At 35.7% G+C, this 19,786-nt stretch overlaps 1 protein-coding gene across 3 annotated transcripts in view; it reads left to right on the top strand.

Annotated features, from left to right (window-relative positions):
• LOC131690253 (anion exchange protein 3) overlaps nucleotides 1-19,786 on the top strand; it is a 198,635-nt gene that overhangs the window by 42,353 nt on the left and 136,496 nt on the right. For 2 of the 3 annotated variants that reach the window (XM_058975856.1, XM_058975852.1), the window contains exon 2: nucleotides 18,728-18,921. In XM_058975856.1, the coding sequence (XP_058831839.1) occupies nucleotides 18,862-18,921 (60 nt within the window). In that variant the 5' untranslated portion in view covers nucleotides 18,728-18,861. Of the gene's footprint in view, nucleotides 1-18,546; nucleotides 18,641-18,727; nucleotides 18,922-19,786 lie in introns of those variants that run through there. The other variant, XM_058975853.1, reaches the window with a different exon arrangement.

The raw sequence follows: 19,786 nt of genomic DNA, 5'->3' as shown, positions 1-19,786 counted from the left end.
TGCAAACTTTTGCTCTTTAATCAGGGGTCCCTAGGACAGCCAACCCCATGTGTCAGCAGATCCGCGCAATTAAAACTCGAATCGAAGACGACCCCACAGGTTTCAACTCTATTAGCTGGTACATATATTCTGTACTCCTTCATAGTCATCAACATAATTTGCCTGCTTCAAACAATTTACCACAACCCAAAGTTTATCAGGGCGAATTTTCGATATTTCTGTCTCGCCCGAATATCGTTCCGTCAGAACTCGAGAAATCTGCACTATCGAACGAGACGACATTTAGTGATTGTAATGAATTTTCTCTTCAGCGTATTTGTACGGCCGTTGCACAATGGTCAATAATGCTTAATTCGTAAACTTAATTCATATGAGGACAAGCAATCGTTTATATATAAGCCCCCTTTAAAATGTCTTTCCCAAGTAAATAGGTCCCTCTTATAAAAAGAATCTATGGATTTGTTTTCTGTTCTTCCTTTTTCATTACATCAAATTATAAGCTTTCAAAAACAAGCTAAAGTATGTTGTAGAAGCTGTACTTCTAGTTGAAGACAGTGAAAAAATCGTCCCATATTTTAAAAAACGTCCAAAAATTGTTTTTTAATTTAAAAGTAGTTTAAAACAATATAATATTGCCATCCTCTAGTTTTAGGTAATTTAAAATTTAAAATGTTAAAACACAAAAATTGGCACTTTCAAGCTTCACGGTACCGTGCTTTATCAAATAAACAAACTCAATAAAAATCGTAGAATAGAATTTATTAATATGAATATTTTGGATATGAAATGTCAAAAATCGGTAAAAGGTAAGATCCATTTTTTGAGTGCCACATAGCCACATAGAGTTGCATTCCGCATTTCGGTTTTCCACGCTGAAGTTTCGAAATCTCAGGATATATAGAAACTCCATGATCTCGTGCTGCCTCTTAAACGGTTTCGAAAGACACATTTTTAAAAGCCTCAATCTCAAGAAAAACTCCCAGATTCGATTCCGGTATATTTCCAAGTACATTGCGAAACTATCCACGCATAATCCAAAGAAAACAAACATTCTTTATTCATTGACTACAAATTACATACCTTACATACGAATTGAAAAAAAGGGATAACTCTAATTCTCTATTTTTGCGTCGGTATCATAAATAATGAAAGGACTATAAAGTAATTTGAGTTTGGTTCTCAGTTGGAGCATGTGTCAAGAAATAATTGATTTTCGTTAGCATAACATCACATCACACAATATAAGCGTACCGACCACTAGTGAGCTTATCCAGTATCTAAGCCGGAAAATGGCATAGCTACTATCTGTTATCAGAAAATAATTAATCAGTGCCACACAAATTGACAGAATCCTGCGGATTTAAAATTACAATTGAGCCATAAGCTTGTATCTATTTAATTTGATATGTCCAAAACACAGCTTAATCAGTTTGAAACAACATTCTGTCATCATATCGTCCCGTGAAACATCAAAAAGGCCACCCGCACAAAGTACACCTTCAAAATGCTAGCCCGAAATAAAATAATCAGTTAGAGATCCCAAACTTTAAATGAACGAAAATATACAGTCAACAAGAGAATCGCAAAACAAAGAACAAAGAAGTAATCAATCAATGTTTTATCAGTTACCGAGCTCGACTACTGGCGTAAGAGTTTGAGGCTTTATAAATGTACAATGAAACGAAGCCACGTTTATGATAGCGCTGAATGTATCCTCACCCATTTTGTATCAATAGAGGCGATGAACTGTATTACCTGAATATTTTTATTTCAAATCGAATAAATGAATTTATAAAATACAACGATCTCACAAAGCTCGCACAAAATGTAGGAAATATTGGAACAAAACAGAACACTGACGTCTAATTATATCAAAAGTTTTGTATATCTTATCACTAGCTCGCAAAAATCTAAAAAGTTTTGGATGACACGCGGCCCACGCGCGACTTGTGATATAATATTTATGGATTCTAGAGCTGCTTTGTCGTGCTGCCTTTATTAATATGTGAAATAATCAACATCAGTGTCCTGTCTATGTTATATCCGGTACTGATAGCGCTTACCAATTGGTAAGGGGCTGGTCCCATAAGTCAGTCGTCATACATGTGAACTTGGGAAAATTCTTATTTTCAGTAAGATCAAATCGCTAACTCAGCATTAATTGTGTACGATACGAATTGGTTGGAAAGTTTATCGGAAATATAAACAGAGTGTGTATCTCTACCAAGGAGGATTTTCATTTTTAGTGTAAACTATTCCCCATTGATCATCATTCCCAAGTAACAATTGAAGTTTTATAGCACGCTACAAGTGCAACCTAAGTTTTATGAGTGGCTATAAAACTATTATAAAACCTGAATTGTTACATGTGTGATAACTTAATATGCCTAACAAGTAGGCCAAGAATAAAATAATATCTTTTATCCATCATGCGATAGCACTAGCCTCTGATTTACCATAACATGGAGAAACTTGGATAACTCATATATAAATGTTATGCAATCATTCTGAAAGTCGACTCCAGAAATCCGTATTCAGAAGGTGAAATGGGAGATATTATTAAACCTCCTCCTAATTCTAATGAAGCTAATTACATACTAGAATAGTTTTTACCTTGCTCATACAAAGAAAAAAAATGTAGTTCCACAAAAACTCGACTTTCCGAATGACACCTGCGAACCATTCGACTCAGTTCGTCAAAATCGAAAATAGTTTATATGACCATTACTTTTTTATATTACTATTACTACCACATATGAAATATTATTATTATATTATACGTTTCGAAAAACAGCGTTAATGATTTTAGGTGCTTAGAGCAGCGGTTCTCGACCTTTTTCGTACCACGGACCCCTTATAAATCACTCTCGGTTACTGCGAACCCTAACGGATAAACATCGATGTTGTATGCCATCAATATTTTATTTTCAGTTTGTTAGGAAACAAGACTTGAAAGTTCAATATGCACTCGGAAAATATATTTTTCTTCGCGGACCCCCAGTAACGACTTCATGACCCCCTAGGGGTCCGTGGAGATGAGTAGATAGCAAATTTAATCAATCACGGGTTTATGCGGTGAAATATCCGCGTTATCAAAGCTACTCCATTTTACGGTACCTATTTATCATAGATATATTTTTGCTACATGTATTAGGAATCCGATATTCTATCTACCTGTCTACTTCGCCGGTTTGTCGTTATTTGACAAAATTATGAAGATTTATTGCGATAGGGATTAATGTTTCAAGCTGCTATCAGTTCGGTAGCCTCGTGAGTTAGTGTAATCTCTTCCTTATCGATGTTATTTATATTGCCCAAATCATCAGTCCCGTGACCTGTGCCTTCCGTCGTCAGCATTCTCCTAGCTGTATCGGTGAGGTAAAGCTTGCCGACTGACCGGCTGAACTTGATTAACTGAATAACCAGTTGACACCGAAATGGATGTATGTAAATATAGAATGCTTGGAATGTTTTCGTACGTTTAGCTCAAGCAATGTGTGGAAAGCTTATACATACGAGCAGCTTTTTTATCATCGCTCGAAGGAAAATACACATTCAGTTAGTTAAATAAATGAAGTCATTGGATTTGATCGTCTGCATACTGAAACCTCCCGAAATTTGAGGGCGGATATTAGGCTGTAGTTTATTTGTTGTTTTGAATTTCTAAGGTCATTCGTGATAACAGCAGAACTCGATAAGTTCATTGAAAACAACTGTAAGTAGTAATCTACTAAAAAATTGTTGGCGCAGAGTAGAGGCTTGAATAGAATTAACATTGTGTAGAGGAGAAAAATAAGGGTTTATTATCTTGGTTTTTTTGTTTTGATGTTTATGTTCACATTTTTCGCAACTTTCTTAAACATTTGATTCCCAATTATCTGATTCTGAATAAATTGTATACTAATCTTCTTAGGCGTCTATTCGATTCAAATAGCTCCCAAAGGTAATTCTAAACATTGTTCTTATAAACATCGCCTATATTATAACACTTTACGTCAAGTTTTAGTTAGAGGTCTCAAATTAAATTGTGATCTAGCTTCGTTTTCATGAAATATTACCGAAAACTGATAAAACATGTTAATTTCAACTACTATATTTTCTATTCAGTGTTCCTTACTCTTATTGGCGTAAACTCCAAAGTGTACTAGCACTTGTTAAACCAGATTACACTCAGATTTTTTTACGCGGGGGATACAGACCGCGTAAATGAAGATCGCGTAAATTTAAGAATCCGCGTTAATGGGAACCTCCTTAATAGATACCGCGGTAATTCAAAAATCCGCGTAAATGAAAACCACGCAAATTTCAAAATCCGCGTAAAAACCGTGTAAAAAAATACCGCGCAAAAAAACCCGAAAAAAACTTGAGTGTACTTTTTGAACCGGTTTAAAATAATTTTTAAGCTCCGATTAGGTTAAAACCAGATGGTGCTGTCATTTTAATATCTGCGTACTGGTTTGCGATTCACGAAAATGTTAAAAAGCAACAAATCCAAATAAACAGAAATGAGTTAATTTTATAGGGCCGTAAATTATTTTTTAATCCGTTATTTTCTTGCATTAAAATAGCATTTCATCATCAAATGTTTCGTTTTATAATGTGTCAACTTGTAGGCAATGTGTTACATAGCACATTAATGTGTTGGATACCTGCTACTTTGCCAATGCTGTAGTGTTCTGTAGTGATAAAATGTTCTATGCACAATGCACAACATTGGTACACATATGCGTGTTTTCATTCAATTTAAAAATTCCTTGGATGAGTTTGATTAAAAAATGTGTCTAAATATTTCAATTTAAATGCCAAATAAATTGTGAATATCATTCAAATTGAGCACGATACCTGTCAAAGTGGTGGAAGTGTATTGATAATCGTTCTCACTTGAAAATTTTGCAGTATTCGGTAATATTTTACCGAACTTTCAACAGTTGAATCTGTAATTAGTTCGGTAAATTAATTGTTTACAGAACGTTCGGTTATTAAAATGTTCACTCACGGCTTACATATACTAGGCTAGCTCGTTAGAGTGTAAACATTTGACGAGAGCGCGTCATAGAAATCGTCGGCGAAAACAATTACATGAAATTCATATATTGTTTGCTGCTAACAAATGATCGGCACCTGGTGAATCACAAGGAAGCTATGCGGATGTCCAAAACCTTTGCTATGATCAGAAAATTACGGTGGGATATGTTTTTTATGGCATTCATCCAAATTCCCGATTTACGCTAATAATCACATAGATGCACTGATTATCCACTGTGTCTAGTGTAATTATGGCGTAATTTACGCCAAAAATCCATTGCACACTGTTTTTTCCACCGTAAGAGCTCAAATATTGTCAATTAACAACTTTCGAGAAATCCGTTTGTTTATCTCAACGATTTCTCTGACGTCACCGAAAACTGTCATTTCGCGGAATAGCAAGCCTCCTTTCTGTGAGCCGTGATGTTCACTGATCTGTCAAAAACCAAAGGCGTTGTTTATGTTTAAAGGTTCGCCCAGAGTGAAGCCAAATCTACCTATCGAACAGTCAGATGGCTACCAATCGTGCAAAGTAAACAAACATTTTTCTTTCGAAAAAGAAAAGTATTAACGTTAAAAGTATTGATAAAAATAATATCATGGCGAAGTATTTTAATCGACTAAACAATACACTGTATTATTCACTTTATTACACTTTTTTGTAACAATGTAAAATAAACTACATTACAGAATATTATTTATAAAGTCAGGCCCGTGCGCAGAAAATTCTCAAGGGGGAGTTTTGATTTTTTAACGTTTATTTTAAAAGAAACGTATAGAAACCCTCAAACTTTGAAGATTTTTTCAGAGGCCTGGAGCTAGTCTTGTGAACTAAACGACTCTGCTCGACAAATTGGGTAATTGTTTGTTATCGAGAAGGAGTCATCAAAAGACACCGCTGCATAGTGGTTGGAAACCCCAAAAACGTGAACTTAATTCACTAGAGGCCAAACCATCGAATATATTCACAGGGTATCTTCAGAAGAATTGTTCGTAAGAATATTCCCGACACCTGTTTAAAAATTGAAATTATGCTTGGCTTACTACGATCAAATTGAAAAAAATAACTTTTTATACTGAAGAGGTAGAAAGTTGGTGTCTTCGACAAAGTTTTAGAAATGCTCGCAATAAAGAATTTTGTTGAACTATTTGAACTTGTAGGATTTAATGTTATCGATTTGTAAAGCGTTTTCTATGGCAACACCCTCAAATTTAGTTTATTTTTAAAAATAACTATTTCCACTGTGACTTTTCGTGCAAACCGTGCTCCAGACAAATGTGAAGGCATTAAAACCAAATAATATTGTTGAAGACTGTAATTAAAAATACCCAAGTAAAAAAACATTACAATATGAGCTTAAAACCATCTTACCTTTATTATGCGTAGTCCGGACATTGAAAATAGTGTCTGCTCGTTCATTTTGGTTTGCACCTTTCTCTCTTATACGCAGTTGAACTTGGTGTAAATTTTTTTAAAATTCTTCAATAACTCTAAAACGAATGAGTTTTTACAAGAGGTGTGCGCCGCGTCGCTGATTTCAGGTACAATTTTTATATGCAGTGTTCAACAATATTTTTACATGCAGTCTTCAACAATAATTTAATTTTTACATGTAGTTTTCAACAATATTATGTGGTTTTAATATCTCAACATTTGTCTGGAACATCGTTTGCACAAAAAGTTACAGCGAAAAATGCTATATGAATAAGCTAAATTTAAGGGGTTTGCCTTAGAAAACGCTTTATCAATCGATAACATTGAGTCCTACAAGCTCAAGTTGTTCAACAAAATTCTTCATTATGAGCATTCCTAAAACTTGGTCGAAGACATTATCTTTCTAGCTCGTCAATATAAAAAGTTAATTTTTCTAGTTCAATCATAGTAAGCCATGCCTCAATTTAATTTTTATCAGATTGTGGGGAATATTCTTACGAACAATTCCTCCAAAGATACCCTATGAATATATTCAATGGTTTGGCCTCTAGTGACGTTTTTGGCATTTCCAACCTCTGTGCGTTGCCTGCTGGCTCGTGGTGGATTCGGATTGGTTTGTAGTAGTTGTTAAGCCAACCGACTAAACTTAAACCTCTTGTATCTCGTAATCCTCATCCATCCGGGGCAACCGTTAAGTACTGCTTTAGTAAGGATTGTGTTCTTGCTTATTTTGTTTTGCGTTAATCGTCATGTTTTTATCCATAGCTACTTTTCCTTACTTGCTGTCAAATTTTCGCGATATATCTCACCTGCTCAGGTCTGCTGCAAATATCGCACCCTGTTGAGACATGAACCGATCCGGGGGTGTCGACTATAAGGATTTACATCTGTTTACAACCACCTTCGCCGGGTTTCTTATCCTTCTTGAAGCTAGTCGTTCATATTTATGTGCTAGCTGGTGCTGAGAACTTCTTGGCGGCAGTACTTCACCCTATACCGATGCCCATTTTCGCGATCCATTTCGCTGCCACTCTAACGGAATAATCATCGGCAGTAAAATTTCTCTAGACAACGATATCCCGATTTTCTCCAACTTCGTGTTTTTCCTCCTTGACTGCCGTTGCTAGCCCGCTGACCGACATCTGCTGTCTACTCACTACTTTTGCTAATATCGAAGCTTGTCGAAACGTTAACCGACCCTTCAGAGTAGCCGTTCAATTTGACATACATCCCTTTCCAGCCACCCTCGCAAAGTTTCGTCCTTGGTTTCTTCATTGACTTGTTCCTAGAGCGACCGAACTCAAATGACATTTTATGTGTCCAAACGGTTTGCAGTATATTTTTTTCCTGGACAGGAAGATAATGAATTTTTAAAAGTAATTCAAAGCTCTCAACCCCCCCCCCCCCCCCATGCGCACGGGCCTGAATAAAGTACTACAAGCCACAAACAGTAAGTTTTCAATTCACTTCGTATTAATTTGTTGTGTACTCGGTTGAAGTCACTCAATGTTACAGCAAAAACGGTGGGTGCCAGCTACTAAGAAGAGCATATTTTTAGGCAGTGTTGCGCATTCCTCTGTACGGGACTCTATAACACAGACTCTATAAAAAACAACCGGTTTCCGTACTTTCAGCTTTAATTTAGAAGGAAAATCAGATGAATTAAAAATGTGCATGAATTTATTTTATCAATATTTTTGGGCAATGGAATGGATACAAATACCAGAAAATAGTTTGTCTGCTGATGCTAGATGAATGTAGTTACATATTCGGAGATATGCCCCCGGTAGTAAAATTATGTTATACCGGTCTGGAAGTAAGCAAGGCAAATAGTTATTCAATGCTATGTTCATACTACAGAGTTAAAACACGTTTAAATAATTAGCAACAAGAAAAATGTCATCAAGATAGCGTTAAAACCAGGAGGGTGTCACTCCTGTCATCCGCTATGGAGATATACGGACTTTGACAGTAGTCAACATATAATGGGCCTAGCTGCATCTAGGCCCACGTCGCCCGTGCAATAGCATTGGGTTGTTTTGATTTTAACAAAGGCAGATGTTGGCTAGGACAACATGGCTGCCTAGCAGGGGGCTGGTTAAAACACGTTTTAACTCGTAGTGTGAACGTAGTATAAGGACTGCTTATAAGAAATTACGATGAGACGTATATCTTATTCATTCAGCCAGTCCATCTTCGCAATCCACACGATATCCGATCGTATATTATCTACAATTACTAGCACTGAGTAGCAGATACAATCAATAACTACAAAACATCAAGTTCACAAATGGCCGCGAATCACTGTCATCATTTTCCCGAATTTCGGTAATTGAGAATTCGTTTAACAATCAGTTCGGTAATCGTTTTATCATATTCGGGAAAAATCCGGTTTTACCGTACTTATTGTACTTTTTTCATCGAATTTGTTAAAATCTATTACATATAACCGACCGTTCGGTAAAATTTTACGGACGTCTGTAAAATAAATCACGTTTACAACATCAGTTATTATTGATATTTACCGAATTATTTCGTCAAAAAATTACCGTGCATCGAAATCTAATTTGAGTGTGTTACAATTAAATTTTCACGAGTGTGGAATAGAAAACGAGTTTGGAATTGCGAATCATAATTGCATAGGTTTTTTTCGACGAGGCTTAGATAAAAAATGGAGAAAAGTAAACTAAAAAAGTTGAACATTGACAGCATGATAATTTTTATTCACATGTATTATAATTCATTTTTCTACATTTTAGAAGATTTGCAGATATTTATCTCTGCAACTCTTTGCTCTATGGTGAAATAAAAAATTTACATTATGTGAATAAAACAATATGCGGTGATTGTTTTTTTTATTACTCGTAAGTTAGTTTGGTTTCTTTTACACGATAAAAAATGCATGAAAAACTTTAAAAAGACAATGTATATTACGACGCATTTCTATGGTTTTATAAATGAAACAATAAGTATATTCAACAGAATTGAGAGCTTTCTACATTTCAGCAATACATAATATATAATTCGTGATATTATATTATTGTTTAATATTGACAAATTGAGTGGTCCCACCGATTTCTCAAACGACATGCTACAAGAAAAAAACAAAAAAAAAAAATTCTTATTGCAGTTTTGCCTCTGATTCGCAAAAACAACTTTTATTTAAATATTATCAAGGCTCCGAAAATGGCATCCACAGACGAATTTTTTGCATTCAACTTTTTTACATATGTTTAAACCATCTAATATTAAACTATATGAATGACGAGCCCAGAAATTTTTTTCTTTTTTTTTGGACCACACCAACAGCTTGCATAGAATGTCTAACCTATAGTTTTTTACTTCTATGGGTCTACTTTCCGAAATAGTATTGCGAAAACCTTTAACTTTCATTATTTTTTGTGAAAACACTGTTAAACTTATGCAAAGTGACAGATATTTTCTTCTGTAGAGCAATTTCATCAAGATTGATCTAATTACGTCGAAAATAATAACCATCTTCGAATCTGATGAAACTTTTTACGTTTCTTCATCAGTATGAAAAACAAAGTTATCTCAACAGATCTTCAATGTACTACTTCAACAAAGATTATTCGTAAAAGGCCATTGTTACAGCAAAAAAGAGAAATTTTTCAAAAAATGTTTAAAAATGAAATTACAAAAACTACTTTACGCGTGTTTTTGTGAAGATAAGGGTTTCACCGCAAATGATTTTTTTCGTATTTGTTTCTTAAATTTGGATGAAGCGAATTGCTCAAAACTTTTGCACATTATAATGTATCATTTCAATAACATACTAGAGGGATGTCACATTAGGTATCTGAAACAGAAATGCCAACAAAGGATCAATTTTCTCCGAACAATAACTGGAACATGGTGGGGTGCTCACCCAGGAGACCTGATCAGGTTGTACAAAACAACGATATTGTCGGTGATGGAGTACGGGTGTTTCTGTTTCCGCTCCGCTGCGAACATACACTTCATCAAACTGGAGAGAATCCAGTATCGTTGGTTGCGCATTGCCTTGGGTTGCATGCATTCGACCCATACGATGAGTCTCGAAGTGCTGGCGGGCGTTCTTCCGCTAAAAAATCGATTTTGGGAACTCTCATATCGATTGCTCATCCGATGCGACATTCTGAACCCGTTGGTGATTGAAAACTTCGAGAGGCTCGTCGAGCTTAATTCTCAAACCCGATTTATGTCCTTGTACTTCGACTACATGGCACAGAGCATTAATCCTTCTACGTATACTCCCAACCGTGTTCGTTTCCTAGATACTTCTGATTCTACTGTATTCTTCGACACATCCATGAAGGAAGAGATTCGTGGAATCCCGGACCATATACGCCCTCAAGTGATCCCCAATATATTTTATAATAAATTCCGAGAAGTCGACTGTGACAAAATGTTCTACACTGACGGATCAAATCTCGATGGGTCCACTGGCTTCGGTATCTTCAACAATACTATCACCGCTTCATTCAAGCTCAATGATCCTGCTTCAGTTTACGTCGCAGAGTTAGCTGCAATTCAGTACACCCTTGGGATCATCGACACTCTGCCCACAGATCACTACTTCATCATTTCGGACAGCCTCAGCTCTATCGAGGCTCTTCGTGCGGTGAAGCCTAAAAAGCAATTCCCGTATTTTCTGGGGAAGATACAGGAGTCCTTGTGTACGTTATCTGAAAAATCTTATCAGATTACCTTTGTTTGGGTCCCCTCTCATTGTTCTATCCCGGGCAATGAAAAGGCCGACTCATTAGCAAAGGTGGGCGCATTAAATGGTGACATATACGAAAGACCAATCTGCTTCAACGAATTTTTTAGTATTTGTCGTCAGAGGACACTCAACAGTTGGCAAACCTCGTGGAGCAATGGTGAACTTGGACGATGGTTACATTCGATTATCCCAAAGGTATCAACGAAGCCTTGGTTCAGGGGGATGGATGTGGGTCGGGATTTTATTCGTGTAATGTCCCGACTTATGTCCAACCACTACACCTTAGATGCACATTTGCGGCGTATTGGGCTTGCGGAGAGTAGTCTGTGCGCTTGTGACGAGGGCTATCATGACATCGAGCACGTTGTCTGGGTATGCGCCGGGTATTTGGACGCCAGGTCTCAGTTAAAGGATTCCCTTCGGGCCCGAGGTAGACCACCCAATGTCCCAGTCCGAGATATGCTGGCAAATCGTGATTTCCCCTATATGTCCCTTATTTATACTTTCATAAAAACGATAAATATCCCAATTTAGCCCCTCTCTTTTTATTTCTCGTTTTTAGAAGTTTCCTCTTGCCGTGTGGAACCGATAAGCTTCAGACTGCCACTATGTAACCGCCGTCGCCCTTATCACTACGGAATCTGAAGCGAGAGCGACTCGAGGTCCGAAGGATTCCCTTTGAAGGATTCTCCGCGGGTCCGAAGAATACTATCCGCCAATCCGACCTACTAGACTGAGGCGCAAATTTATTTCGTTGATCTCCCGTTTGCCCGAAAGTTGCAAGTTTTGCTCTTCTCTACCGGTCACCATCTACGCCTTCTCTCCCCTGTCCTTGATACAACTACTTCTACACCGATTTTGGAAATGACCAAGCATAAGTATCCGATAAAAAATCAAATTTGTATTCCGTATTCCTAGTTTTAAGATAGTTGTAATTTCTACTCTTTGTTAAAACTATTGTCCCCCATCTTGTAAATAGAATTGTACCCCTAGTTTTAAAACATCTGTGAAATTTTTCATAAATATTTGATCCCCCTTTTGTGTACCAAACTATATTGTTAGTTTTAAGATAACTGTAAATATTTCCTAAAAAACTATTACTATTGAATTCCTTGTTTTAAAATTTTTCATAAAAAAAAATCTTTTGCCCCCTCTCTTATATGAAGAATTTTTTCTCTTTTATAAAAAAAATATTTCAACATTGTAACCTCCTAGTTTTAAGATATTCAAAATGTAAAAACAAAAGAATTCGGCACCGCCAAGCTAACGTATTTGTGCCTATCAAATAAACGAAATGAATAAAAAAAATAACATACTATAATTCTTCCATGCAAAAATTTCGACAAGTGACTCGGTGACGAAGCTTTTTGTAGAACGTCCCTGGAAAAACACGATTTGCGGTGTTGGCTGTCATATAAAAACTACTTCGCCGATTTATTTCAAACTTTGCATACAGATTCCATGTAAAAAACCTGTTTTAATCGAGCTAGTGGTGCAATTGTGCCTTTCTCATTTATCTAAACTATGATTTAATGCTTGGTTACGTTCAATATAACTTTGTGGAAATGTCTATTACTTTTTTATTGCACTTGATAGGCATATATCAGTACACAACTGCCACGAACCTGATAAGCAATATGTCGACACTGACACACTTGAAAGAAACAAAAATATAATATTTATATAGCTTAATCAGCGTGTCTTCAATGTTGTCTTCATGTTAACTTCATGGTGGAGAAGGAAAGGGATATAATTAGTGGGAGGGGGAGGATGCGTCAAGAATCATTTAACTTATTTTAGTATACGGAGTGTATGAAGGGAATGCAGGTGGGAGGTTGGTCTGAGTTGGTGGGGGGTGAGAGAGGATCGGGGTGAGCGAAGGGGTGGGCGTTGAGAGGTAGGAGGTGGAGAGGTAGACAGAGGGTTCAACACCGAACTTCATATTATACCATCCATTTGGGACTACGCACTCAATTCAGTTCGGTAATTTCCGCACAGCTTAACAGTCAGTAAAATTTTTCAACTGATAGCTCAGCAAAGTGGCGTTAATTTACTGATTTTCAGCGATATATTTACCGAGTTTATTCAAAACAAATGTCACTTCTACTAAGATCTCGGTAAAAGCTTTGTTAGCTGAGTGCTCGGCTGTGCAAAACTCGGTAAAAGTAGCGAAAAAAGCTGGGATTCGGTAGAACAAGATTAAGTGTGTAGGTTAGTGAAAATTGGTTCAGTCATCACCGAAGTGGTTTTAGATTTGGAATTTGCTCGGAGCCCGCGACTTCGGGAATTATCGATAGTGGACAATATATTCCAATAATCTTTGATTTGCCACTAGTGATCTAGGCCTGCGAATCGAAGTAATTTGATGTTCATTTCAATAGATTTTAAACCTATGAGCTTCACGATTGTTCCAGAACATATGAGAAATTCCTATGTGACCGTAATAACCAACCTGTAACTCCGGTACCAAAAGTCAGAACTGGATGAAATTCAATAACAGTCAAGGGGAGTATTATATCTTTCATTTGAAATCAAGTTTGTAAAAATCGGTTAATAGTTTGCTGGAAAATAGGTGTGGCATTAGCTCGGGAGCGAGTTCCCAGGGGGCCTTAAGATCCGTCATGGGTGACCAATGTGGTCAAAACTTCTTTGTTTGTTCATTAGTGATCTGGACCCGCAAGTCCAAGTAATGTTGATCGTATTTTAAAATGTATTACATCATTCGGATATCATAGGGTTACCAGTGTATATTGGAATTTGCTGTGTGACCACACTCTTCAACCCTTAACTTCGGAACCGGAAGTCCGATCAACTAAAAATTCAATAGCGTCTTATGGGAGTAATATACCGTTAATTTGAAACTAAGTTTGTGAGAATCGGTTCAACCATCTCTGAGAAAATTGAGTAACTTTATTTGACACACACATACATACACACACAGACATTTTGCGATCTCGACGAACGGAATCGAATGGGATATGACACTCGGCCCTCCGAGCCTCGGTTGGAAAATCGATTTTCGGAGTGATTGCATAGCTTTTCTTCATAAACCTAACCCCTACGTTCAGTTTTGAGATATTTTTTTCCATTAAGGGGGTTTCTTATTCATTTCAAATAAAAATATTTTTGCGAAAAAATCGGCCATTTTATGGCCCATTACATGAAAAAATATCTCGAAAACTCAACGTACGGGTTAAGTGTTTTTTTTTATATATAATGTGTTTGCAAAGATTGAAATAAATCGGTTAAGTAGTTTTCGAATGTTAGTTTAAACAGCAAATCGTGCTTTTCCAGAGACATTCTACAAAAAGCTTCGCCACCGAATCGCTGGTCGAAATTTTTGCATGGAGAAATTACAGAATGTTATTGAAGTTATACATTATAATGTATAAGTTTTGATCGATTCGCTTCACCTAAATAAAAAAAAATGGCGAACAAATTGATTTTTGTTCACGCTAAAAGCCTTACCCTCCCCTCCTTAATGCAGGCCTATAAATAGAGAAAATTGTAGTTGCATTATGAAGCAGCTATCACTGAAAAGTATTTTTAACAACTTTAACTAGGTTTTTTTAATTTCATAGTTTTTTCCAGTAATAAATGTAATTTTCTAAATATTCTAAAGAAAAATATTACAAAATATTTTGATTTTCTTTCAACAAAAATACGCCCTTTCATGAAAATTAATCTTTCAAAATGCAGCCCATTTGAAGTTATTTTAGATTTTCTTTCGAGTTATTTTAGATTTCTTCGACAAAAACAATATTTTTGCATTTTTAATTCTTTCTGTAGTATGCCAACAATGAAATAGAAGTTTAGACCAAGATATACTGAACAACTTTGTTTAACGATGTATGGTATTAGAATGTCCCTCAAACAATTTATAGTTGTTCAAATTTCGATAGATCGAATTAAATGCCAAAAATCATTTTTTTGCCAACACTGCGGGTGTAGCAATGATATTTCATATAGCTTAAAAAATAATATAATACATTTAAGATTTACCATTTGGTGAATTATTATTGAAAGCCTTAGCTTAATTTCATGGGCATAGGTTGTTGGGAAATAGAGCGTAGTGAAGCGTGGGGGGCTTCAAAATATAGAATTCCATACAAATTTCAAACGCAATGCGCTACGCCGGGTCAAAACTAATCGACCCCAAATTTTGAACAGTTATTTGGTACCCCAAATGGAACCAAAAACGTGCTGTACTGAAAAAACTATAATTTTGCCTCACCCTATTATACAACTTCCTAGAAAACTCAGGGGTAGTCTTCGGCGATGGCTCCGTATAGTCTGGAAAATGTATGTGTCAATAAGACAATTAAGTACTTCATCCTTGTCAGATGAGTATGCACATGACTTGTTGAGTCTATAAAAGGCCACTGTATCAAAGATTCGCTTGACACAGCCAGGGTAAGCCCCTTGATACTACGTGCACTACTGGCGTAATTTATTTCCGCCAGCCATTCAGTCCATGACACGAAGATACAATTTGACTTGAGAACTCGTGTTTTCCGAACCTGGCTCTTACGACACAGGAGCAGGAAGCCAGTAGATCGGTTCTTGGATGAATTAATTTAAACTGCCGGATGCCACACGGCATCTATGCTGGTTTTGTGCGGAAAAGATAGTGGACTGTTACCAACCTCCTAATGGAACACAGTCACACGAATCACTATTAAAACAAAACTAGCATTTCGACTACGACTTGTAGTTTAGTGTTCGTATCAGTATGTCATGATTCCTGATACTTTAAAATAAATCTTGTCTATAATAAAACTGATGCATGTTTTAAGACGAAAATGGACTCAATAGAATCTCAAGAAAATTTTAGTGCTGTGTAAAATAAATCGCCAACTACTAATCTATGTCAAGGTGGCACTGTATGTGTCAATACTAATCCAATATCACATTAGCACCGATTACAGATCCTAACCAATAGGGTATCTTGGAATTAAATCCAAGCTAAAGGCATGTTTGTAAACATACTTAAATTCGAGTAAATATCAGCCAAACGGTAATAAAAGCACATGAATACAGAATACATAATAATAATTATAAGTTGTTACAATATCACGTGTTCTTAGCAGACACTGCTGCCTGAAAGCTTCGATCTACAGGGTGTTTGGTTCATGGTTAAGAATCTCTCGGGGGGTGATAGACTGCCATATTTGGAGAAAAAAATTGCTCTACACATACCATCAAATCTCAACCGTTACAGAGTTATTGAACTTTTTGTGTAAAAAACTTATTTGTTCTTAAATACCTCTAACTTTAAAAGTATACTTTGTATTTTAAATATTTCAGTTCCATTCGAAAGGTGAGAAAATTTCGCATTGAGCGATGCCCTCACATGTTTCAGCTAATGAGTTTAAGTAGCCTTTTCAAAGTAATTTATTGAAAATTAAACAATTTTAAACAATTTTTCGTTCATTTCTTGAAAATCCTAATAGTTAACCTTATCAATTTAATAATTCAGATTGTTAGTCTTAATGAGCTGCTTAATTCGTTCTTTGTCATGATACACTTACCTTTTCTTATTTTCACGATTTTGGGTTATTCAACTTGGATATTTTTATCTCATTTTCACTAGTACCAGCTCTAATTGAAAAATTATGGCACTTATTGTACTTTTTTTCTTTTTATTCGAAAGCCAGGAAAATTTTACAGTGAAAAATGTATTAATACCTTTCAGTTAAGTGAATTTAGTATTCTTTTAAAAGTAAATTAGTTTAAAGTTAGTGCTATTATTAGCATTTTCGTTATTTTTCTTTTAATAGTAAATAATAAACATCACCATTATTATCATGGAAATAATGCATCTCAGCAAGTTCTACAGTTCTTTCTTTGACTCCATTCAATTATCTCTTTTGGTTTCGACGCAAAATCGTTTTTATCACATCGTTTCATATGCAAAAATAACGATTTCGAACCCACTACATTTGTGGCGAGCTCATGCTGTGTTAACTATTAAATAGCAGCAAAATGGAAAGAGATATAGACAAAACGTCAAATAAAAAGTTATAGAGAACATTAAGGGGTATCAAATGAACAATAGTAACGATAAATTTTGTTGATTAATAATTAGAATAATTATAAAACTCTACAAAAACACAAATTTTGAGTTATTTCGTTAGTTAAAAATCATTTAGTACACTTAACTAAAAGATATTTGTACATACGTTGATAGGACATTTTCTCAGCTTTCCAATGAAATCTTGTAAATAACGATATAAAGCATATTTTTTAGATTAGAGTCTTTTAAGCACTTGCAAGTCGGTTACAGGAAAAGTATAGTAATGAAATTACAAAGAAATGAGAAGAGATAGAAATATGACTTCCAAGAACAAATTATGAATCGTCCTAAAACCCAACTTTTGGATAATGGATATTGCTATAATCATGCTTCATTATTTCGAGAAAATTAACAAAAACCTCCTCAAAAACACTAGCTTTTAACTACTTCACAGCTAAAAGGTAATTAAAACTAATTACTTAAAAGATATGAGAACACCATTCAATAGGAAATTTTCTCACCTTCCGAGTGGAACTGAAACATTTAAAATACAAAGTATACTTTTAAAGTTAGAGGTATTTTAAGACAAATAAGTTTTTTACACAAAAAGTTCAATAACTTTGTAATGATTGAGATTTGATGGTATGTGTAGAACAATTTTTTTCTCCAAATTTGGCAGTCTATCACCCCCCGAGAGATTCTTAACCATGAACCAAACACCCTGTATATGTTATAATCTACCTCTTTTTATATGTTATAATCTACATTCAATGTTTTGACTTTAAAAACTTGGTAAATTGAAAATCTAAGCACTACTGCTTTCGACAGTGTTCATATAATTTTCGTGCATGCTCCTAAAACTAGTACGAAAACATTTAAACCAATTGATTAATTCGAAGAATTCACATGTTGTAACGCCACTGTGCTTTAATTTGCGAGAGCAAACTTTCTTTGCAAATTGAAATATTTGACTTCAGTTCGGCAACGTGCTTTTCGATAACGCGCAGATCGCGCGATAAAGCAATCGTAAACACTGGACGCACTTTTCAATAAACACAAGTAGGTACGAGGTGACCGCGAAGCGCACCCGACTGCTAGGTAAGATAACGTCGCATCAGCTTGTAAGTGCTACTGTTTAAACTTTATCACACCAAATAGTAGGGTATCGATATAAAACACCGTTGAACGGAAATGTGTGGAAGTCGAAAATTTTATCAGCTAAAGTGGGCACCTCGCTAAGATAATCGAGTCGATGACACCGACAGAGGCTTCTTTCGCTTATTTTTTCCACAAGGTAAGATAACTTGGTACTGGACTAGGATTGCAATTATTCCTCAGGTCCCAGTAACAATTGCGTGCTGGTCACGGATTGTTCTACTTTCGTGTAATTCCCTGTAGTATCCTTCCAGGTTGTGTTTGGTTATCCTGATTCTATTAGGTATTTTTTAAATGAATGTTCAATCCAACTAATTTGTACAGTTCTATTGATTGGTAACGATGTTTTTTTTTTGCTTTCTATTTGCAGATTTCTCCTGGTTCATAAGTGTTTGAAGTACGCGATAAGGGCAAAAAGTGATAAAGAAAATTTAAAAGTGATTATCTAGAAAGAGTAGTGCAAGTTCGATTAAACAAAAACAAGTGTATACTGTATAACCGAAAATGAGTCGACGGGATAATAACGTTAGAAAGCTGTCTTTTCTAGGCTTCAATACAAAAGAGGTAAGTTCCATGCTGCTACGATTATACACAATGCTTAAGAGCATTCTTGAAAATTGAAATAATAAATGAACTGAACAACTTATGTTGTGTATTACGCCAACATAAAACCTTTAGTTTACTAGAGTCAAAAATCAAAAAGCGGGTGGGTATTGTCTGTGACATAACCGTTAACTCAAATCAAATGATATTCAATGGAATCACGCTTGAATGGGGAAATTTTCAAATAGCGCTTCATAATAATTTTGGTGGATCTGGAAAGAACATTTGATGCTGGCGTTGGTTTTGATGCATAATTCGTTGGATTCGAAAATCATTGGATGCTGCTTCTGCTCTAAACGCTCAGGCTCATCAGTTGTTCATGAAGGCGATTCTGAAATGATATAGCATTGTTGTCTCCAGGGATGTTCAAAGATTATCCAAAAACTTCATTTTGAAGATATAGTTATAGTGACTAAACCCCTTTGAAATGAGATATTTGTTACATTTTTTTTTTCAAATATGTAAAACAAAATGAAGTCTACAGAAATGTCAAAGAATTTTTGCAATTTTGCGGACATCTTTACTGAAGACCACAAATCTCTATTTATTACCATTGTTTGTGGATGACCCCAAAAGTATTAAAAGTAATAACTAAGCCAGTTCTAGTTGCAATTATAAGTGCTATATCAACCCTGTAAAACTTAATGGATTTCATTTGTCTCTCTATACTCCCAGTAGAACTATATTGCCGTGATCCGCATAACAGTCCCACCTGCATAGGAAACCCATAGCAAATGGGACTGTTATGCGGATCACGGCAGTATAGGTGATTATTGTTTTCCAAAAAACCTCCAATATATTCGAAAATACTCGAGGTAGGAACAAC

This window comes from Topomyia yanbarensis, chromosome 3 (genome assembly GCF_030247195.1).
Source record: "Topomyia yanbarensis strain Yona2022 chromosome 3, ASM3024719v1, whole genome shotgun sequence".
In the NCBI taxonomy this organism is placed as follows: Eukaryota; Metazoa; Arthropoda; class Insecta; order Diptera; family Culicidae; genus Topomyia; species Topomyia yanbarensis.
The sequence above is the reverse complement of the archived record's forward strand: the minus strand, read 5'-3'. Positions and strand labels throughout refer to the sequence as shown.